The sequence below is a fragment of the Apus apus genome, chromosome 1 (genome assembly GCF_020740795.1).
Source record: "Apus apus isolate bApuApu2 chromosome 1, bApuApu2.pri.cur, whole genome shotgun sequence".
Lineage (NCBI taxonomy): Eukaryota > Metazoa > Chordata > Aves > Apodiformes > Apodidae > Apus > Apus apus.
In genome coordinates this window covers 78315199-78339374 of record NC_067282.1, presented here as the reverse complement: position 1 = coordinate 78339374, position 24176 = coordinate 78315199, and the positions used below count along the sequence as shown (strand labels likewise).

Sequence of the window (24176 nt, the reverse complement as noted above, 5' to 3'; positions counted from 1 at the left end):
TTTAATTAAGAAATTAAAAAGTAGGAAATGGAGTAATAAAGGAATAACCTTTAAGAGCAATAAGAAAGCAGTCAAACTCTGAAAGACAAATATCACATTGCACATTTTCAGTACACTGTAATATAAGATCAATGACTATCAAGTTAATTTCACATTCAGTCTTACACCATAAATCATAGAGAATTACAAATCAATACAACGATCCAGTCTATAGCCTTCGTTTTAATGAAACTGAATTCTTTTCACAATGTTTTCTTTGGGAATTGTAAGATTGGGGGAAGAGTTGTTTGGCGTGTTTTTGTTTTGTTTTTAATTTCCAGTAAAATAAAAATTTGATTTCTAAGACTTGACAGTGTTTCCCTCAGTTCACATTTACTGTTTGGCTACTCTGATACACCAGCACACTCCTTGGCACTGTAGGTTCTAGCATAATAAACAGTAGTTTATTAAAAAGTATGCATAGTTCATGTATTTTTAGATTGTTTTTTAAAATTATACTTTAAAAAAACCATGAAAATGTTTGCATGATGAAAAGCCAAGATTCATACAGCAGACTGTAATGACAAAATCCCTTGATCTGTGAAATATTTTTGTACTTAGTGCCATATGATTCAGATAATTCAGTTCATAATTTTTAATTGAATGCCTTACGCCAAAACTATCCTCCCAGAGTTGGCGGTTGGCATGTTATTGTTGTTTTTAAACTACTGGTAACAGCTTATTTTCCAATGGGAAATTCCTAATAAGAAAGTAGAGCTAACATGCTGGTTTATGGCACCAAGCACCAAACGGTCAGTTGATCAGCAGTAAATGCTTCATAATGCTGAGTTTCTGTAATGAAAATTATTCAATTTTTATTCAATTAAATTTTATTTCTCTGTTATTGATTTCATCAAACTACTGAAACAAGTAGTACAGTCTCCCAAAAGCTTACCTGTATTTCCAAAGCTGAAAATTAAAATGTATTCTAGACATGCCCTTTGCCAACTGCTAGCAGATGTCAGAACCTCTTGTATCAGCTACCAGTCATCGGCATCAGCCTACCTGTCACCTGAGACTCCTATAGAAAGTTAACTGTGAAACCTGATGGTGCTACCACCATTTCAATACACAGCAAGACCTTATTCCACACCCAGAGAGATCCTTCACTAGCTTATCACATCAGAACCAAACACAGAAGGAACTAAATAATAATACACATAAACAAATTCCTCTTCCGTAAAATTGGTCTCAATGCTTAAATCTATGTCCTAAATTGGTACATTGTATTGACTAAAAATTGACAGAAGATCCCCTTGCAGATTAAAGTACTCATTACTTCTGAAATTCAAGAGCAGAAACTTCACTTCTGTTTCTGCTCTTGAGGAGAAAAACAGGGAACTTCCCTCTCGACAATGCAATCAATTTCATTCAAGTTAAAATCCTAAAATACTACTTTTAATGAAGAGGTAAATAAATCTTGTTTGTGCATGTATGTACCACAGATACCAAATTAAGTAAAAATCTGCAGAGAAGGAACTCCCAGAGCATCCAAACATTAGCACTGCTTTTACAAATTCCCTAGAAAAGGCAGCCCACATGTCATCAAACTACACACACTATCCCTTCATATGTATTTCTCACTCTCTCTTCTCATTTATTGCATCCTACACAAACAAGGAGTCCTTTGCCTTTGCTCCTCACATCCTTTCCTACCTGCAATATAAATTACATTGATGAAGCAAGAATGTTTCAAAACTTGCTGCTGGAAAATTATGTGTGAACAAAAGATGCAAGCTGACTCAACAACATCATGTCCATAGAAGATTGAAACCTTACCAAGGAAAGTGAAACATGAAGAAAGATAAATGGACAGATGAAAAAACACTTGTATCCAGAAGAACTAAAGCTGACATTTAAAGACTTCACTAAGTGTGAGAACTAGATGCACATTTGCTAAGTTCTGTGACCTGCTGCTAAGATCTGATTTCATCTTCATGCTATCAGAGTTTAGGAACACTTCTAAAGGGAGATGCTGTGATTTTTGACAGACAAAAAATGATCCACCCATGTGGAAAAGGGAAATATGATATCTTTTACATTAATTTTTTTATATTTCTTCCTCACATCCACATAAAAGTATTCTCACACACAAAATGAGAAAGAAATTTAAAAACTGCTTAAAGAAAGCCAAAACAGCAATTTTTCATTGCCAACTGGACTCAGCCAATTATTGGATGGATAGATGGATTATGTTATACTGCACATACAAGTTCAGTGTCACATTCTGACAACTGGTCCTTTTACAATTGGGGCCATATTATCATATTTTTGTCTCTGTCAGAGTCAATTTGGGCAAAAAATTAATTTTCACAATGTATACATGATACTTAATGAACTACTTTCTTTTAGGGTTTCCTCTTCAGCATTCCAGAAACAATCTATTGGTGAAATTATGGCTGAAAGCACCTGAAAATTATTTCATTAAGCAAACTCATTACAGACCAAAACTGGCAAAACTTATGTAGCTCACAGATAACAAGTATGTACTGTAAGACTATTAAATAACTGTGTATGTGTTTATAGATAAAAAAACCTGCATAAATGTACGCTACTTTGCACCATCATCAGTTTTTCAACTACTTCATCAGGCAAAAAAGTCAGTGTGTGCATGGCTACAAAGCCATCTGCATTTCTATGACCTTCATAGAAAAAAAAAAAAAAATTGTTTCATATTGTAATACTTTTGATGAGGATTCTGTATTCATTCTACACACTCAGGTATCTGCTGAACCTTGAAAAAATACTAAAAAAAATAAATAAATTCCCAGCAGCAAAACTAGTGTTCTGGAATGGCACAGATTTTTTAATTACTCTCTTCATTGAACAACACAGAAACAACAAGCTTGAAGATACACAGCAATGCCAACTGGTTTAAGTATTGTGCCTTAAAAATTAGAGCTGCTGACAAATTTTAACTGTATCAACCAAATAAAAACTCATCTGGTCAATACAAGGCCAGTTAAAACTTGTGGCAGGCATTTTAACAGGATCCAGGAACTGCCTACTTTCTGGTGTCACACCCATAGCCTCCACCATGCCATTCCTATTCCATAGTTACTTTACAGGACCACTAAAAGGACTCAGCAACTAACCAGAAAGTAACACCCCGCTGATAATGAAACCATTGACAGCGTCTAACAGAATTACAAAGGGCTGCTATGGAAGGAAGCACTGCTTTGAGAGCTGCCTATTGCTTACCTTCACCTTTCAGGACCCCAGGAGCACAGACAGCCCTTTGAGAGAAAGACACAGACCACAGGGCATGAAGCAAACATGGCTTGTCTTCTACTAGTTTAACAAAGAGCAGGAACAAGATCTTTAATATGTAAGCCATAGGGCTATTTCTCTCAGTTCAGGGCTTGCTCATACAGAACTATATATTTTAAAGTAAGATGGCATCCTTCATTTTTCTGTTTTCTCTCTTTTCCTCAATTTCATCTCTTTAGCTCTTCATCTTCTTAGTTTCACCTCCTTCCACACAACATTTGCTGTAGACATCTATTACATTGTTATCTACTGCTTTTCTGCATATCCCTGCTCCTCTCAGTGCACAAAATGCCACGCGTCAGCAAAAACAAGCTAATGCTAAATCATTGCCACAGGCAGTTAGCCCGCTATGACTTCTCTTGCATTACTCTTGGTTTACACATTTTTAAAGATTTGTGGACATTGAAACAATTCTTTAATTCTGGTTTTATGCAAACCCCCTCTTAATTAAATTATTCTGGGTTATTTGTAAGATCCCTCACTTTTTTAGTTTATTTTGATTTTTTTATTGGAGCATTCTTTCTGAGATAATACAATGCCTTCATTATTTATTTTGATCTTTTGGCACTCTTACTTTATTATCATCCTAATATTGGCATTAACCATTCCATAACCTTTGCAGTTGTCCAGTATGATATATATATATATATATTGCTCACACCACCCATAAGTGGTTGCTTATTGTACTTCTATATTCATTCTCTCTTCACTGCAAAGGCATTCATAGCCATTTTGAACCCATTATTTATCTTCAGACACTTATTTCACCTCCGTCCTTTCCAGCCATGACTTTATCCCACTGAATGTCTGGCATAAAACATGGTGCCAAAATGTAAGTTTATATTTATTTCAGTTAATCACATTTACAAAACACTGCTCACATTTAGGATGACAGAGGTGAGGGCAAAAGAAAAGAAAAAGGCTACATTAACTAGTCTCTTTGTTATGTTCACTGCAGGAGCATTACTTGTATGAAGCCATATTTTACTCTTAGCTACAATTTAAATCCAACACAATTCCTGTTTAAAATGGGTTCAGAGGTAGGTTAATCACAACTTTAATATACTATAGACCATAGAGCACTGTCCATACTTCACTTTGTCCAGAGCAATAGCCTTGCTAGCAAATAAGTTATTCTGTCTCCTGCTAAGAATTAAGAAATGTATCATGGTAACTCTTCTAGACATCCTTTTCATTATTCCTCCAGGTTTTTTATCTTCACAAACCTTTTCAACTAACCTGCATTGATAAAAGAAATCAGATGGGAAGCAACTATGTCAGCTACAGTGATTGTTCTGATGCTCCTTTGCTAGGAAGCAGAGATCTCCTAACATCATCTTGTTATCTGACGTGTCTAAGATAAAAAGTTTTCTGTCATATATATATATAAAGAAGCAGTTGGTCACTTCCTACTCACATCTCCAATATTTAACTCCTGTATCACTTTCTTCTATATCATTAACAGTATATACTGTAGAAGTTGTTCTTGTATAATTTTCAAATACTATTAATTCTCAATGCAATTTTTTACTAGGATGTGGAATCATATTTCAGTGGAAAACATAGCAAGCATGTACACATATCACAAAAGTGCGTCTAATTCAAATGCAGAATCATGTGCTTGAGATCTTCTAAGGGATGTTAATTGCTAAGAAAATAAATACTAACTTTCAAACATAAACCTATTTCTAAGGCTTTTCAAATTCTATCTATGTATTATGGTTTTACACAGTGGAAAGAATTGTACATTCTGTGTGGGATCATACCTATCACTTACTCCTCACATACCTAGCCTCAGAAGCCCTCCAAAGTCAAAGGAAGCTTACTAGAACATGTAAATCTTATGCTGTGATAACCAAGGAATTCTGGTTTCATACAGATCTTTATCTGGTGATCAGCTGACTTTGGCTTTAGGGATGGAAAGGTTTATCTAAACGATTTTCCTGAGTTGGAATTTTATAAGGGCTGCCCTCCATGTAGATAGGGCAATGGTTAATAACCAGTTCGAGTGGGGCTTCTCAACCAAATATTAAATCCTTCTTCCATGAAATGCAGGAATTAAGTACATTTGAGACCTATGCTGTCTGATCCCCTCCAGTCAATTGTGGCTGAAATCAGAGAGAGAGTCTTCAAAAGTTATTAGGAATGCATGAAAAACAGAATTTATATCAGGATTACTAAAACCTATTTCCCTAAAAGATGAAGCTAAAGATGGCAGGATTCAATTCTAATATTGTGTAAATGGTATTTTTTTCAATTATATATTGTCATCATTTTAGTAATACAGTGTACAGGAGTATCTGTATACACGTATGTTCCAGCGATGCACACCAACACCACAGCTTAAGAATGTCTCTGCACTGACAATGCACCTTAGAAGATCTTTCAGTCTTTGACAGAAGGCCACCAAATCAACTCAAGAATGCTTGTATCCTAAAAGAAAAGCTGTGGTATAATATATATATATATATACACACATATAAACTACATTCCTCCACAATACCCAACTCTGAGACCACACACAGGTAGTTCTGCACAGCCTACAGCAGAGCACTGGAGGAGACTTCTACACTATTCCCAGCATACTGGGGCTTCAGGAGCCTTCAGACCTGGCGTTCAACTATACCCAGCAAACTTCTTCCATGCAGCTGGTAGAATCTCATTGTATGTAACAAGAGGAAAAGACTGCAAGCAGTCACTGGAAAGAAACTAAGACAGAAGGATTGTTCAGTTCTTCCTGTAATAGTGAAGGAGGGAGATTTAGTGGCAAAAAGATAAACCAAACAGAATGCTATATCTTGCAGTTCTGCTTTTCTCTTTCCCTCCCCCTCCTTTTTATTTAATAAAAATATTTTATATTTTAAAAACAGGAACAGAAATAGACTATTTCTTCTCCATTTCCTAGGTCTTTCCTGGATGACTACCTTTTGCTGAATTTGAATAGGCAAATAAAAGGAAAATAACTTGTAAGGCTTTAATTCAAAATCTCTGCTTTACAGAAGGAATGCAAAAAAAAAAAAAACAAAAACAAAACACTTGAATCTGAATCTGTATATTCAAATCAGTTTTTCTAAACAAGGCATAAACAAAGAGGAAAAAAATGCAGTGTCCTAGTTACTAAATGAACTTCATTTCTAAATAAAACACATTGCAAGTGGCTATGCCAAAACTTGTTTACATTCCGTCACAGCACTGCCTTTAACTCAACTAGTCAACTAGGTTAAACAAACCTACATCACATTTGACCGGTGTTTGTAAATACCTCTACCATGCACCAGTTAAAATGCATATGGTTTTAAAAAGTTCACTTCCAAACATGTCAGAAACAATTAAATATACATTTTATATTACCATAAAATAGGATGGCAGACGTAATCCTGCAAACTTCTGTACACCAGTCATTGCAAGAGTCCAAGGGCATACCTTCAGTTCAGATACTTTCATGCCCCACAGTTGAATTTTTGTTTTTAAAATGACATAAACACAGATTATATACTTAATATAGATGATATACCTAATAAAAGATCATACAACTCTTTTACACCTCCTCTATGGAGACCTGCCACTCGTCAGATTAAAACTCCCAGTCAAGTAGAACTTGCATTTTCTTTGCGTAGTCCTCAGTCGCTACATTTTAACCTACACAACACAAATTGCAGACCTTGCACTTTATGTGTATTGACAGTGGTTACACCCAGTTGGCTCCCTGAGTTCAATGCTGCCCTCCACCTTCTAAATCAAGACATTGCACTAGTGCAGTCACATGCAATCACTGAATTTTTAATATGTAGTATGCCACATATCTATTAGTTTTCCTAAAATCTTAACAACACCAACACTCAGCATTTAATTTCTATTTCCAAAATATTCTCCATTCACTCAGTTTCTATTTTATTTATCAATAGTCTAAAATAAAATTACAAACTTTTCAGGAGCTCAGAAGTAGGGTAGTCCACAATCCACCCTCTGTTACAGCCCAAGACAGAAAACGCACAGCCTTCTCTTAAAACACTATGTAAACTAAAGATGTGACAGTACTGACATTCACTAAGTGGTTTGTTCCAAGATTTGGGAACTGCTGTCTACCCATCCAATCCTATTCTCTGTGCTTTAAAGCCAATACCTCTGTTTAGTCACTTTGGAGATACCTCCAGCTATTTCCCAGTCTACCAGAGAATAATAACTCAGAAGTCCTATGGTCCTGGCAAATCAGCCACTTAGTAGAGAGGAAGTTTCCACCTGGGTTGCACATTGTGCACTACGTCACCATCTCTTCCTATCCTTCACCCACATAGTGCTTTTCTACCAATTTGATTAACGTTCACCTCTCTGGATGTTTTCATTGTAAGAGGATGCTCTAATCTGAAAACCATTTACTTCTTAACACACACTGCTGAATTACAGACCCTTCAGGAGAAGCAAAGCTCAGCTTCTCCTCTAAACATTTCATCAGGCTAAACCACTTCTACATAAATGCTCCACAGTTCAAACATTTATTACCAGGTTTCAGAGTAAAATTAAATTACCATTGTGGATACGTTTTGTTTATTAATGAAGTGTCACAAAAATATTAGCAAAAGTTAAACAGGTAATACAAGGACATCAGGGAACATAAACGCTCAAGTTCCAGTAGCAATGTTTGCTTTGCCAGGTTACACATCCCTTAAGTTTCATGGAATGCATTGCACGTTATGTATCAAACTGCATGTCCAGGAAGAAATGAACTTCTGAAGTTCTGGCTGAGATTTTAATTTTGCATTAAGTTAAAAGTGGAAAAGCAAGAATCCTGTTTGTTTGAACTTCTAGTAAATATTTACACAGAGGCTCACGAAGGCACAGTTTTGAACATGTCAGGCACAAGCGTAATTGAATTAATTTCTACAGTCTGAAGGAAGGAGTCACAGGGAAGCCCGGAGTTAACCCAAGCTCTTTCCCTCCCACAGAAGCCAAAGGTTCCTGCTTTTCCTCTGAAACACCAAGGTTCTTGTGGCATCTTTATTCCCTACTATCACATGGGAAGGAAGCTCCAAGTCTTACATTCTGCAGATTGCAGTCTTGATTCTTCACCTGCCCTCAAAACTGCCACCTCTCTCCACATAGGCTTTGACTGTTTAATGTCATTCTGTCTGAAGTTCTCATCTTCTTTTCAGCTGACATTACTTCCTTAGCCCTTTTTTTTCCCCAGTTACCCTCAGATAAATTTGGCCTTTAAAAAAAAACAACAAAACAACACAACAAAACAAAAACAAAACATCAACAAAATCAAACCAAAACAAGCAAACAAAACCCTATTCAAATTAAAAAAGCATTCCAAATCTTAAATAAAATAGAATATACAAGCTTAACAAGGAAAAAGCTCTCAGAAAAAACCTTGAAAACATTCAGATTCTAGACAAACACATCTCCAACTAAAAGAGTTTTTGGATAACAAGCTAGTATAGGATCAGACTTCACATTTTTAGGAGCTGTGAAGAAGTAAGCTACATGGTGCTGTTACTCTCCCTTTCTAAGAAATCTGAACTCCTCCAGAATCCAGCTTCTACTTGTCAAATCCCTGGGTGGTAAAAGGAATCTAAAATAAAATATAATGTTGCTTGTGAACTGTATTGACTGAAACACTTGATCAGTTACATAGATAAGGCACCTACACTCCTAATTCATTCCCATACCTCGATTTTTTCTGCCACTCTTGTAGTTTTCCACATGTTCACCACCCCTCCCCCCGGTTAAGAAAGCTACTACGGCAACGAGCATGACATTGCAACTAGTAAACGCACTCAACACCAGGAGTTAGAGGACAAAAACACATGATGTGGGGAAGCAGGGACTTCTTGTAAAAAGAAAAAGCTAAGGAGTGATCTAAATACAGACTGCCACAACTTGAAATGGACTTACCACAGCCAAACTCCCCTCAGATGACCTAAGCAGATAAAACAGATACAAACTGCGTCTTGAAACACTCAGATTAGGTATTAGGCAGAATTCTGCCCACTAGAAGCTTGCACAGCACTGGAACAGGCTGCCTTGGATGGGCTCTGTTATCTCCATCCTCAGAGGCTCTGCTGCCATAGCTGTTGATCTGATGCAATGTTACCAATAGTCCTGCATTGAGCAGGTGATTGGATGGGCTAGACAGCTTCCTGCCCACTCTTCCAAAACAACATTATATTATTTCTCTGATAATCTACATCTCAAACTGTGACATATTTCAGTATCAAACTTCAAAGAAGATTCTAAGTCAAAAGTAGATTCTAATTTATACCATTCTGCAGCCTGATCTATAACCAACACTATCAGCCTCTCCAGTCAGTCATAATTTTGGGGCAACAAGTCCAGTTAATTCACCAGAATTTTCACCATCAGTATCAATGAATTCTAAACAGGCACTCATTAAAGGACTGGTGGTCAAAATCTACCTGTAATGTTCTAAGATATACAACTGGCAACTAATAAAAACCCCTAGTTCTTACCATGCCCTAGCTTTTCAATACAGAAAGCACTGTATGTGAATGTTGACACCCAGTTCAGAAAACTAAGCTTCAGCTACTCTAAACAGCAACTGTCCTGTAGATTTAAAAGATTCACTTTGCATTTATGTTTCTATTTTGTTTAAAAACAAGGATACAGCAGGATTCCAATTTTTTCCCTGAAGTCTAACTCAAATCAATTGCAAGCCCCTTGGGGGAGGATGGTGTTGACTGCCCCTACTTGTCTATTGCAACAGCATACAAACCACATAGCAGCACCGCACTCACCCATACGTACAAGTGCTAACAGACAACTAGCGATCATTCTGTGTGTCTTAATTACCCTTTGGGGCCTCCAAAAATCCAGCAGCTGGAAATAAAGTTCTAGTCGGAGAGACATGGAGGAACAGCAGTTAGGCAGGGGAAACTAACGCACAGATGCAAGCATCAAGTGTCACAGAGCAACAACTCACAGATTTCATCACCATACTATGTCTAAGATTGTATCTACACACAGTGTGAAGAGCCCTTAACCCCAGCATATCCTTCATAGAGCTCCACCACTGATTAAAAGCAGAACACAAGCATAAAACACACACTTCTCCATAACACTTTCCACTCCAGAACAAATCAAGTACACGAAGCACTGAAGTATCGGGCCCTACGCTCTTGCGCTGGGCAGCACACCCAAAGGCCACCACAGCAGCTGCGTAAAAGGGGTGGCAAGCCTGACCACGCGAGCGCCAGAAGGCAGCGGCCACCAGCCCTCGGCCTCCCAGCGCCCGGCGCCGCGGGCAGGCACCGCCCGCCCCAGCCCCCAAGGCCCCAGCCCGGCGGGGGCCGCGCTGAAGGAGCAGCGCCACCTGCCGAGCTGCCGGGGGCGCCGTGCCGCTCCGCTCGGAGCCACCCGGCACAGCCGCGCCGGGCTTGCTGAACCCGCGCCTCTTCCGCGCTGGCCAATACTCCTAGTACTTTTGAATACCACTGTACGAGGATGGCCGTAACAGAAGCGAGACGCGCTATCTGAAGCGCTGCCCCAGTCCTCCCTGAAGTGTTGAAACCTCCCGGCTCCCCTCCAAGGCGGCCCGTGGCCTCCCGGCACGGGAGGGAACCCAGCAGAGTCCCACCGCCGCCCGGCTGGGCGCTGAGGGGCACAGGCCGGATGCCCCGCGCTAACTCCTCCTCAAACACACCTCCCGGGCTAACACCGCAACGCCCGATGGACCCGCGGCGGAGCTTCTCCCCGCTGCGGGAGCCCTTCCCCTGGGGGAAACCTGCTCTTGGGGCGCCACAGCGGCCCCAGGGCTGGTTTGAACAGCGGCCCCGCAGCCCGCCGGGGGGCCCGCCCAACGGCCGGCCCTGCGCGGGACCGCGGCCCCAACGGCCGCAGCGTGCGGCGCCGGTTGGGCGGTAACGGCCCGCGGGCTGCGGGAGGGGGCGGCGGCAGGAGCCCCCGCTCGGGGCTGCCCCCGCTCGGCGCCCTCCCTGCCGGCTGCGGCCCGGCACACCTGCCCTCCAGCCGCGGGGCCGAGCCCGGCGCTGGCGGCAGCCCTGCCGTCAGCCCGGGCCGAGCAGCCGCCGGGAAGAAGGGAAAGCGCTGGCCCTGCCGCCGGGCCGGGGTCCCCGCGCACCTCCGGACACGGCTGAGCCCGCTGATTCTTCTCCTGTTTTCGACAGGCTTTACCAGAAAGCTTGGGACATCCCTCCGGAGAAGTTAAAAAGTGCGCGAAATGAGGAAATGAATTAATTTAACAGAATCCTCAGGCTGTTTTCACAAACAACTCTGAAAGATTGTGGGGAGAATTCAAGCAACATGTGAGTCTCCTGCCTAGAAAAAAAAGGAAAAAAAGCATTCTCAGTCTCGCTCTGCCAGCGCAAGAGCCAGCGAGCCATCCATGCACTTACCCGCCTACTTCCCAATACCTTCTAAAAGAACAATTTTAAATTGCAGAAACTACTGTTCTACACGGACAATCGTTTCAGTCTGAGTATTCTCAGAAAGCCGGAAGAAACAAACAGAAGATACATACCAGAATAAATTACCTACCAAAACTATTTAGACCATAAAAATAATGCAAACCACAGCAAAGCTATCGGGCAAAAGCGTTTATGGGCATTTTTATCTGGAGACTGTGGTTACTCTTCTTGTGGTCTTGATGCTATAAAAACAGTCTTAAAATCGACTGTAGTGTACCCCTGTGATAAATAATGTTGCATTTCATGACAGTTACTATATTTACTTTTTTCTATTCTGGTTTATGCAAATAAATTCGGCACAAAAGTAAGTGAATAAAAAGTATAAAGTAAGCGTTTCTTTACAAAGGGAAAAATAATATCTCATGGTGATCAGGCCATTTGAGAGAACTTCTCACAAACGGCCTGCGTTTAAGCTGACAGGGCTGACAGAAATAAAATTCTGCCCATGAGGAGAATGATGTCGTTTCTAAGCTTTGGAAGTTAAAAGGAAAAATTGAAAGCTGAACTATCTGCAATTCCAACTCTAAATAAGACCTTTATTTAAGTCTTGGAAAAGAAGCCAGAACTTGCTCTTTTTTTTTATTAGAAACCACAGAAAACTGATACCCAACCTTCAGCAAACTATTACCAGTAAGTAAAATGACTGATGAGGCTAATGAAATATAAGGGGGTTTTCCATATTTTTCATTATAAAAAATGACACAAGGACATTGCACTTATTGTACATTCAGCTTTTTTGGTTCTTGTTGCATTTATCTTTTTTTTAAATAAAAATCTCATAATTTGAATTAACATGGTAAAATTGCTAATTTCAAAAGAAAAGGGGGGAAAATGCTTTCCCCCTCCCTTAATGATGATCATAGAATAGAAATTAGCATACTTTTTACTTTATGGCAAGTTTAAAGCTGTCTAAAAATGTACCAAAAAACCCAGTACTATTATGACACCAAATTTTTCAAATGAACACAACACAGACTAGAATTATTACATACGTCAACTCATAACAAGGGACAGTCATAAATATAATTCTGATACTTTGTATGCATAATCTCAAATTTATTTATTTTTTCAAAACATTTCCCCCATTGCTTTAGTCATTTAGACTTCCATTTTAAATGCATACTTTATGTAAGCTGCTGAAGATAGTGCACAGATGAAACACAAGTCAAAGCCAGCTGAAGTACACCAAAAGTACACTCTACCCTTGATTACCCACACACTGTTTCTGAAGACATCAACAAGATCTTCACAGTATATTTAGAATGCAGTACTAAACAATATCGTCACCAGTTTAGCAATATTCGTATAATTAAAATAATCATCTGGCATATCTCATAGCTTTATATTGCTGAAAGTAATACCCATCAGAAAGAGGAAAAAAGTACAGTACAAATAAGTTTATTTTTTGTCATTTTCAGATTTAGTATAAAAGCTGCACCCAGAGACTGAATAAACAACCATTGATCACATTCTGGTTCAAGGCTCCGAGTGTGAATGAAGAGGTTTTTGTTCAAGAGGCAAATTTTTAAGTGTCTCTTTCCAAAGCAAAGTAATTCAGTTTATAGTAATAAAAATAAATGCAAATAGTGGGTTTTTTTCTAGTTGGAAGAAAATTAAAAGTCTAAAAATGAGAAATAGCACTTGCTTAATTACAGAAAATTGGAGGTGAAAGGAAAGACTTATGAAAGCTATAATAGAAATGTTTTTATTTCTTTATAATTATTTTGAAAAAAAGCAGAATAAAACGAAACAAATACACTTCCAGTGCACCCAAAAAGCAAATATCTTAGTGAGGGGGGAAAAAAAAGTACATTAACCAAAAAAATTACTTTCTCAATCAGCCATTCAGCATGACAAAAAAAGACAAAACAAAGTCTATGATTCACAAAAACAGAATCTCAAGTGGTTAGTTTGACTTTCAAATGCCAAAATAGTCTGCTTGCACTTCAGACCTGATCCACAAGCCGTGAAAGGCAGGGAGACAGCAGGAAATGTATAAAGTTGTAAGGAGACCAGAGCTCAGGCAAAACATAGATAAATCTTGGTTTTAACAGCATGCATTGTTTTAAAAAGTACTGAGGAAATTCCACTGCTAATGAATAGGAAAAAGAAAGTGTATAATAGTATAACATGCCTGTTTTCATTCTAGAAAAAAGTACTTATTTTTTTATTTTACAAAGACACCTTTTTCAGTTTCAATCTTTTGTCTCATACCAATTGTTTGGTATAATTTGTTTTCCTTTGAAACATATTTCACAACCACCTGGTGATTTTGGTAATGCTCCCCATTTCAAATACAGTATCACTTAGAAGTTGACAAGGTAAGTTTAGTGTCTCAGACAAAAAAATGAATACAGACTAAGACATCAATTGGTATCAAAAGAAAACTAACATTAGGTTGTTTCATGAACTTCTGTATTTCTTGGCCAGTTTCAAGTTTTTTTGACAGCTCAGCTGTCCTAAGATTCTGCAGTGGTGTGAAAATAAGAGACATATGTAGGGAAAAGAAACTTCTGTGTGTCCAGCTGAGGGGAAGGCTGAAGCAGAATATCAGGAAACCCACTAGCATTAAGGACCTACTGCAAAAAAACCTTCTATCACCGGACACAATTAACCACAAGACACTAAGCTGCAGGAAAACAAACTTCATTATTTCCACTGCTCATGGAAATACTTACTATCTTGAAAACATCCTCCATATAAACAGAGAAACCTAGCATTCACAGTGGCCTGAATAACTGACTCTCAAAGGCAGCTTATTTGAGTGCACCTTAATCACAGGCAAAATGTAACTGCACAAGTTGTCCCCTACCTTCATCTAGTCATAAGGGATATCCAAATGCTTACAGAGTCCTCTTCAGTCACTGTGCCCATGATGTCCCACAAAAAGAGGCCAAAAAGTTTTTATAGTTCCACATGTGAGCTGACTATAGAAACTAGAACAAATGCAGCCAGGGAGATTGCCACTGTCATGAGTAGGCAGTAACACAGTCTAATGTGACAAACTACTTTCAGGCTTTTGAAATATAAGAAAGCAGGAATTTTTCTTATTTTCACTTGGATTTCTGGATACTAACCCAATTTTGGCTGATGGAAAAACTCTCATTAATTTCAGTCATACATGCTTTAGCCTTCCTAGTACAACACAAACTATTATAGAAGCAGGGAGTGTTATCCTTCTCTCCTCTAATACTTAAGAACCAGTTTCCATGACTGAGATGATTGGCTTGCTTTGTCCAAATGATCATGAGAGTGACCACTAAGAAGAAGAAAATTATTCATGCCAAATTTTCAAAGCACTTGAGGGTAGAGTCAGCTGCTGAAGTACATGCCCAAAAGTGTAAGGTACTGAGCATGGCTAGCTCTCAAAGAACTCAGATGTTTCTGAAGAAACTTAAGGGCCTGGAAAACTTCTGTCACAATCAAAGACAATATCTGTATTTCAAAACCAGTTTTTTTTTTTTAATTTTGCCCTCAACTTAAAATATTGGTGAGGTACAGAACAGGTGGGGGTTGGAGTTTTTGTTTGGTTTTGCTTGGCTCGTTGGCTTTTTTACAATTATCTATTACATGACAATAATAATGCCACAGCATTCTTTTCCCCAGCTAAGAGCAAGACAAGATAAGCATGATTTCTTTTACTTTTCTACTGACTTTGTTAAAAAAAAAAAAGCCCAAAAATTTCCAGTCCATAAATATGAGTAATAAACGTATAAAGATCAAATCACAAGTTGCGTGGCTGCAGAACGATGAACTGCAATTATGTGACAAATTTTATTTTATTTTTTTCAAACTTCCCGAAGAACATGGAGCTGGAGTCAAATTAGAAACATCTTTCTTAGTAAAAAAGTGATACTGAAACCAATACAACTACTTACATGAATATGCAGAGCAGGATTTAGACTGTACTCTTTTTTGTTCTGTATGAATTATCCATCACATTTCTATTGTATATTATTAAAGTGACTTGCTTTTTTATTCCCCCAACCCCCACATCTGTGCTGCTGCAATTTATGTGAATTGTAGTTAATGATCACTTGTGTTATGCTTAATCAGCATATCAATAATATACTCTGCACAGGCTAAGTAGCTCTTCTTTCTTTCCCCTTTAATGAAACCTACAGAAATGGAACTGGTATTTGACTGACTGGCATTACAAAAAGGTTGCCTAGGCAGGTGCTGGAGATGGTGGTACAGGATGCAGGCCTTGTGCCTGCTGCCAATCATGCTCAAGCATCAGCAAAGGCTGCTATTATATATCCTAATTCCGTTGCCTTGCTATCTAGAGGGGCCAATGTTTTGTACCCAAGGGATTTTAATGAGCTTGACCAGATCAGTGTTACTGATGCCAAGACTGTGGCTGTGTGGGACAGTTCAAGGAGAGATCACATTCTTACAGGGTGATATTATTAACCATGGTCTAAAACACTGCCATTAGAGTGTTCTTATGTGGGACAAAGAAATTTTGGAATACAAATGAGCTGTAAATCTTAACATGAATATTCAGGAATTTCTGGTAAGCTATTATTATAAACACCCAAGTCAAAGCAAACTTAAAAGAATAAAGAACCATCATATGCTGAAAATGATAACCAATCAATTTAGGTCATTTTGCCAGAAACCAAATCAATATCATGTATCGATAAGATAAAATTATTAACCTAGTAAGAGTTTTATTAAACACTTTGGCTAATTTTTTTTTTTTAATTCTCTAAGTCACTAGCCACAGATACTGACATTTATGGCTTCAGATGAGAACATTGCTGTATGCTGGAGAGGAATTGGCACAACACCAATATTCTCATTTGTGAATCACAGCCTTCAAGAGTAGCTCTATTAGCTTTACCTTGTAAATCACCACTATGCTATTAGCAATCCTTCAATATGATGTGACATCTTTATTATAATGTTTTTCCACTGAAGTTTAAGTTCATATTTTAGTTAGCTACGAGACAGATGCAGCCGTATTTACCAGGTTTAATTAATTGGCTATAAATAAAGGATTGTAAAAAGAAGGCATCTCTTTCACATGATGATCAAGTTGTCATCATTTTACAGCAAAATGCCAATTGAGATATATGTTGCCATTTCTATACTTTACATTCATGTTTCAATATGTAAGCTTAAAATTTCACAGTATTTTGAAGGCTATGGTGTAGAGCCTCTGTTCTCCTATAAAAACAGTACCTGTTTTACATTAATTTACTACCACGTGATTTTTAACTAAGAATTTTATTAACTTGTAAGAACATTAGTAAATCCATTATTCACTTTGGCTTCGATATCTGTGGATATTACAGTAAATAAGAACAGCATGCACAGACACACGCACACAAGTTGTCTTCCATTTACCTGATAGAAACTTGCAGAAGCTAATAAAATTGCTTTCAGAGATCTGGGGGCCCTTTTTGGTGGGGTAATGTAACAAATTTGTTATTCTTATGGCCCCCAAGATACCCTGTATCATTCCCTACCAACTGCTTTAGGTATCCAAGGCAAGAGAGCCACAGCTGCAGGAAGAAGTGCAGTAGATCTGCACAGCTGCAAGGAGATGAACAGAGCAGAAGAGTAAAGGAGAGTACTGCAAGGCAGCTGGGAGATAAACAAACAAACAAAAAAAGGCTTTCCGAAAAAAAAAAAAATATGCATACAGAGACCAAAAAAATCTGATGAGCTAGAAATTGCTGAAGAGTTCCCTCTTGGACATCCTGTTTATAGAGGTTTCTTATTGTGAAAAGTCAGCAGGAACAGCCACTAGAAAGAAATATGAGTCCTCTTCCCACTTCTTCCCCAGGAGTATGGAACAACTTGTTCAGAGACACGTTTTAACTCAAAAAATAAACCAGGCCTTAATCCTTAAATGCTGCTAAACACCTGCATAACATTTAATTTCAGGAAGGCACTACTTAAATATTAACAACTGAATCCCATAAGGCAAAGATGCAAAAGTACTGTTGCCACTAATCTTTGTAAAAGTGATAATGGTAAAGTAACTTGTTGCCCAAAGCCACATAGAAGAATAAAAAAGCAGATGTTCACGATCTTACAAACAAACCTCTGAGCAAATACATGTCAACACTGAGAATTCAAAATACAGTTGGTTTGGAAAAGGACATTGTCTGGACTCTTAGCTAGCAACTCTTTGCCCTTATCAAGACTAGACATAACATTTCCCAAGGACTGCAAAGGGGCAGTACTCTCCAGCAGAGGTTTACCTGTAGGGTAGAAGACAGGAAGAGACACATGTAAAACAGGAGTTGTCATACCAAAGGTAGAAAACTGGAACAAGGCTGCCACAGAGGAAGGAAACTGGGCACCATCAGGGCAGACAGAAGTGGAAGGACATAAAGAGGAGGAGCCACAGGTCTCACAAGTGCCTTCATTCAACAAAGACTTAATGGCACAGCCTTCTCTGAGGGTGAAAGAAGCTCCAGCCTGCCAAGTAGGAGGTGTTTTTTTTTTTTCAGGATTCAGAATGCAAGAGCCTCCTTGCCATTTCTTCTGCTCTATGCAATGTAGACAGAGCATAATGGGTTGTTCCTACAGAAACACACATACACATTCCACTGAAACAAGAAGCTGGGGATTGCCCAGATATCAGCACTACTGGACAGCTATGCACGGATATTAAGTAATCAAAAATGTTAAGAGACAGACATGTGGCAAATGCTATGTAAAAATGATGTAGTTACGAAGTTCAAAAGCACAGATGTTCTAAGACTGCACTTTTACTTCTCCAAATAGAATGCCTAGCTTCATTAGGTCTAGATACAAGATAAATTAAAAACACCCAACCAAAGACATTATTTAGACATTTTGTAAGTAACATTTTAACTCAAAAGTAACAATACTTGAACAATTCAGCAATAAGTTATCAAATAAGTACTTACATCACCCACTTATGTCCATACATTTTTCACCTTCCACTATTTCCATCTGAATAAATTAGCAAGTAATACTAGGAAAGCGCCTCATGATATCTTTTAGAAATACACACTATAATAGAAGAAGGAACAGTACCTAAAGGCTTTTTAAAAATATTTTTTTATTTTTGCTCAATGCATCTCTTGCATTCATCTTCTCCAATAACAGTGAGCTCTTCCTGGGGATTACACACAATGTGATGTACATTCTAAAGAGCATGCACCATATCTGTATAAGCCATATATTGCAAGTTTAGAGTAGACTATTTTTGAAGCTCCAAAGAACCAGCCCTATTGCACAGTGTCCTCTGAAGGGGAAACAACAGTTAAATAGCATATTGGTCTGTAGCAGCACTTTTCCATTTCACAGTCTAGTGAACTCACCCCATGTGATGGGTAGGAGATCCAGCCCAGCTCCCCTTGAATTGTTTTTGAGTCCAGCAGATTAACTAGAAAAGAAGACGAAATGAAGAGGAATGAGTTTAATTTGCCTCTGTCCAGTTAACCTCAGTTACCCATACCAAAAGACATGTTTATTTGGGAATCTTGTGAGCAGTTGATTTGTTCAGGTGGCCTGGCAGTTAGCTACAGAGAAAAAAAAAAAACAAATGAAAAGGATCATCTTGTTTATCTTAAAATGTGGTATGAACAGCAGACAGGGGAACTTTTCAAAACAAAAAGAGTGACAAAAAAACAAATAATGGATCTCTGGCCAAATTAATTACAGCAGGGGGTGGGAACAGAGAGCTTCTATCAGCTGCACAAACTACAAGATTTTCCCCTTGGATGCCTGAAAATTGGGTCAATGCGTCTAACTACATAGGTGAGATCTGAATATTTTAATCATTATTTGATTAAAGGCCTGTATTTGGCATATATAATTTTCTCAGAATACAGGAATAAATAATGAATGCTGATTAAAGTCTTTCCTGCAGTTCTTTCTTCCTTCTGATCTAATTTGTTGCCAAATTGTCTTGTAGTAGTGAAGTGTTTTCTAAATGTCATGTGTAATGCATTAGATACAAAAGTAATTATTTACAATGTTACAAGTTCAGACAAACCTACTTTTAAAGAGGGTCATCAATTCATTGCTAATCTTGCTGTTATTTTTAATTTTTTAGAGGCATGCAAGAATTTTCAGAGTAAGAAGGAAGATTTTATTTGTAAACAGTTTGATACAGACATTTTCCAGTCAATCAAATCACAGTATTTTAAAAATCATTTTAAAACATGACAGGTATTTGAAGTAAATAAATAAATAAATACATGCACATTAAAGACTATTTTTATTTGGCATATACTTACTTGTTTTTACAAGCCCCCCCCCAAAATTCTGTTCTTTATCCTGCCCAGTCATCTGTTTAATCCCACAGTTCCCCAACTAATAATGTCTTCATTAACATGAAGAAGAACAGGTGAATTGGTACAAAGAATCACACAAAAAACAAAGAGTGTCTATATAAACACAAACCAATAAAGTATTAGTAGCCAACATGAAAACACTGTTTGCAGCTACACCAATCTGTGCAACTTCAGTATTTATTATCTGCAATTTTGGCTTACTTTTGTTGAGTGTGTGTGTGTCTCCCCGTTTATTTTTTTTCCCCTCAAATATGGAAATTACTGACAAGGAAAAAAGAAATAAATCCCATCATATGCAAGGGAATTTTAACACCTGAGCATGCTGGATCTAGTAGAGGTGGCCACTAGAGCAGTCTGAGCAGCTTCAGCTTCTATTTGTAAGCCTGAAGGGTTGTCACTGCTCCTAGAACCAGATGGTCTGGGTATTGATGCTCAGAGAAAATAAAAGAGTAGGACTAGGAAAGGAAAAAAATTGGGAAAATCTATATGAATCTGATAAATTAGGCTATTTGTATTACCTCACCATTCTCCTTTTAATTGTTGTTCAATTTTGGACATCATTTTTTAAAAAGTGCACTATGAAGGCACATTTTTTCCTGTTACTGGGATGCATAGCAGGAGAAACTACGGAAAAACGGGTCTACAGTACTAGAATTAAGGCTATGTTATAAACAACCATAAATATACATATTTGTCTACATTTGAGTGCACATGCATTTGTGTTGTGTATATATGCATATGTATATATGAATGATCTGCTCTGCCATCTATGCCAAGAAAATTTTTTCCCCTTTAAAAGAAAACAATGGTATTTTGAATTTTTACCCACATCAATAAACAAAATATTTTTACTAATCTTACAGAAGTAACATAATCCAGTATTGTACATTTATTAGCTTTGAATTTATCAATAATTAAATTCTCAATCACATACACAAAAACAGTCAGTCCTTTATCAAGTGCATAGGGCCCTAAGCAGATTATTCTGAAGCAAGGTTTGCATCTATAAAAAGGAAATAGTAATAACAATTCATAAGGAAAGAGTGCACTTCTTGCTTATGTGACTACAAATTCCCACAGATTATGGATCTCCTGGGTTAAGACAGATATATTTTTTTGCATCTGCAATACATGGTGGTGAAGGAAGGGTGACTTCTGAAGTAAATTACTTGGCAATAAGTTACTCAGGCAAATCACTCAAGAGAAACTTAAGTAATATATTTATTCTTTAAGAATTAGTTTCTTGAAAACATGATTTCAGCCACTCTGAAATTTATTAATTCAGTCCAAATTCATCAGTCTCATCTGGAAAAAATAAACAGGCAATAGACCCAAAACCTGGTGGTAGTCCCCCTCCTGGAACATGCTGAGCAGCCTCACAGTTAGAGCACAACCTCGAGGAGCAGAAGATGAGCGTTCAGCACCACTGTCCATACCTCTCTATGCCACCTGCATTAACAGCCTACTGCCCACTGCCTGCCTCTCTCTCAAAGCAGGTTTACCCAGTTACCAGGTAGCACTCACTGGCTTTATGATAGGGCCATGAGGGCAAATTAAATATTCAGTGCAAGTCATGAGTGCCCCACAAGAGGCAGGAGCCTCAGTCAGGGGGCCACTTGCGTGGCAATATGTCAGGATCAAACCTACAATGGTTAAAATACCATTTTCCCACCTCTCTCCTTCATTGCACTTTCCCTGTCTTCCTCATCTCCTTCTAACTGGCACTGCTGGGCAAACTACAATTCCATGCTCATATGTTTCACTACATTTAAGAAATCCTTAGAAGGGAAGTCTTCACATTGACTACGGCAAGCTTCTAGTTCAGATACAAGTCAGAGAATGCAAGTAGGTACCTAAACAGAGTAGTATGAATGCTCCCATTGCTGACAAAAAAAACAAAACCAAACAATTAAAAAAAAAAAAAAAACTGGGAAAAAAAAAAAACACAACCAAAACAACAACAACAAAAAAAACAGTTAAAGCAAAGGTATGTTCCAGGCCTGTAAATAAGGAGTTCTGTGCCAAACATATTTATATGCTTTTATACTGCACTACCTTCAACTTTTTCCATTTTCATTAGTACAAGAAGGAACAAAGCTTGTCATTTCAGGTAACTACTTAGTAACTAGAGCAAAATAAGATCAGAATATCTAAAGTTCCTTCCCCTATCTAGTCACATGATCTTCAGTAACTATAACAAACTCTCCTCTTTTTGTTCTCTTTTTTTTTTTTTTTTAGTTTTTTTTTGTGAAATGCCAAGAAATAGAAGACCCGCAGAGGGGAAAAATATATCCAAAGAAAGAAAACATTATTATGCTGACCCCCTAGATATCTGTCACTTTGCCTGGATGACTTTATCATTTGCCTAGTGATAATTATACTACAGACAAGCAGAAACATAGAGCAGACTGCCCAAGTGCTGAAACTATTTAGAACCCAACTGAAATTCACACACAAAATACTTTTTCCCACTAAAAAAAAATGGAAAAAAATACTTTTCACCAGAAGTGTACTGTTCTTTAAACATATCTACAATGCAAAACATGTTTCCTTTCTTTGACTGCAAGTGCAAGAGTCAGGTGCTCCAGAGCAAGTGGTCCAGCAAAGAGTATGGCTGTTCAAGCAAGCAGGACTGCAGGTTTGATATAGTCCTAACTTGAGAGACTGATTAACCACAAGTCTTATGTTCTTAAATGGGATGTTGAGGAACAGAAGAGGAGGATAGTTGGGCGTATTATGTCCCAAAAATAAAGCTAAGAACTCTTCTTCCTTTCTATTACCACTTCTCAGAGGAGAGTGAAGAAGTGGTTTTACAAGTCAGGCCACATGAAAACAAATCAGCATTTCCAAGCTCTTTGTGGAGCTTATGCATTTATCACACAGTTCATTTGCTCTCCTTGTATCTCCTCCTCCTGCAAAACTGTGTATAGCTCTTGCAGAAATCTCTGAGGTTGACCTGTCAGTTACTAAGGGTAACTCTTAAACTAGCTGAACAATTGCTATTAACAATTCTTTCCTACAGAATGCCCTGAAAAGGATCACTGGTTATGCTAAGAACACACAGAGGAGTTGTCATAAAAAAACTTTACATAAACAAAGTGCTGTCTAATCTCAGTTTCCTGCATTGGTTCCTATAATATATTCAACTCACGTTAAAACTAATGGTAAGTATAAGGGAGAATTTACTGGTATTAAAATACTGCAGTGCTATACAAATTGAGCAACCATTACTTTTGGCTTTGAAAATCAGTAACTTGGTCCTTCTGTACAACAGACTTGCTCACCATACTATACACAGCAGCTGTTTCTACCACGTGGCAGCAAAATGCAGACGTTCTCTTTCTAAGAGCTCTCTCCTGCCCGACCCTTCTGGTCTTCCCCACTCACAACTGCAAGAAAAGCATTATTAGTTCACTCAATACACATTTCTGCCCAGGGGGTGAAGATGAATCTCTTTCCAGTGACTGGAGCAGGGACGTGGCCACAGAATGCAAAGCTTGCTCGCTCTCCTTTTCGTGGCATCAGGCAGAAGACAAATGAAGGCTCAGATGGAATTTGACATGTGGCCTGCTCACGCTACCAGAAACTGCTTCCAGTTTAAGAGCGATGGCAGAGGGCCTGCCGCGAGGCTTGCTAACAGCAGGTTTCACCAGCAGTAACGTCAGTGAAAGGAAAAGAACCATAAAGCTAACAAGGTACCTGAACACAGTCTGATAGCAGCAGTATTTCCAGAAACACATGGAGCAATGACTGCTACAATGAACTGGACACAGTATAAATACTTCCCCCTTTAAAAAATAATTTTAAAATGTTGTGCCAGATAGAACCCCTCCTCCAAGAGTTCCCTCATTGCCTAAGAAATGGGGAGGAAAGCCTGGTAGGAAGCAACTTGCAGTATCTAAAGAAGAATCTACAAACAACTTCACCACTGGAAAGCATTTCCAAATCATATTTCTTCAAAGAAAATAGAGAGCAATAGCCAATGAGGTAAAATGTATTAAATACTTTGACTAATTATCATTTACATTTAAAAATTAAACAAAAAACCCCAAAACACAGAACAAGAAACCACCACTGTTTAATCTTTCCAGTTTGGCATCAAACTGTCAGTTTAGAAATATGCTGGTTAGTTATTAAA

General features: G+C 38.2%; 1 protein-coding gene across 4 annotated transcripts in view; it reads right to left on the bottom strand.

Moving 5' to 3' along the window:
* EPHA3 (EPH receptor A3) overlaps positions 1 to 24176 on the bottom strand; it is a 226973-nt gene that overhangs the window by 190601 nt on the left and 12196 nt on the right. For all 4 annotated transcript variants that reach the window (XM_051621540.1, XM_051621565.1, XM_051621548.1 and 1 more), the window contains exon 2: positions 19061 to 19125. In XM_051621540.1, the coding sequence (XP_051477500.1) occupies positions 19061 to 19125 (65 nt within the window). The remainder of the gene's footprint in view (positions 1 to 19060; positions 19126 to 24176) is intronic.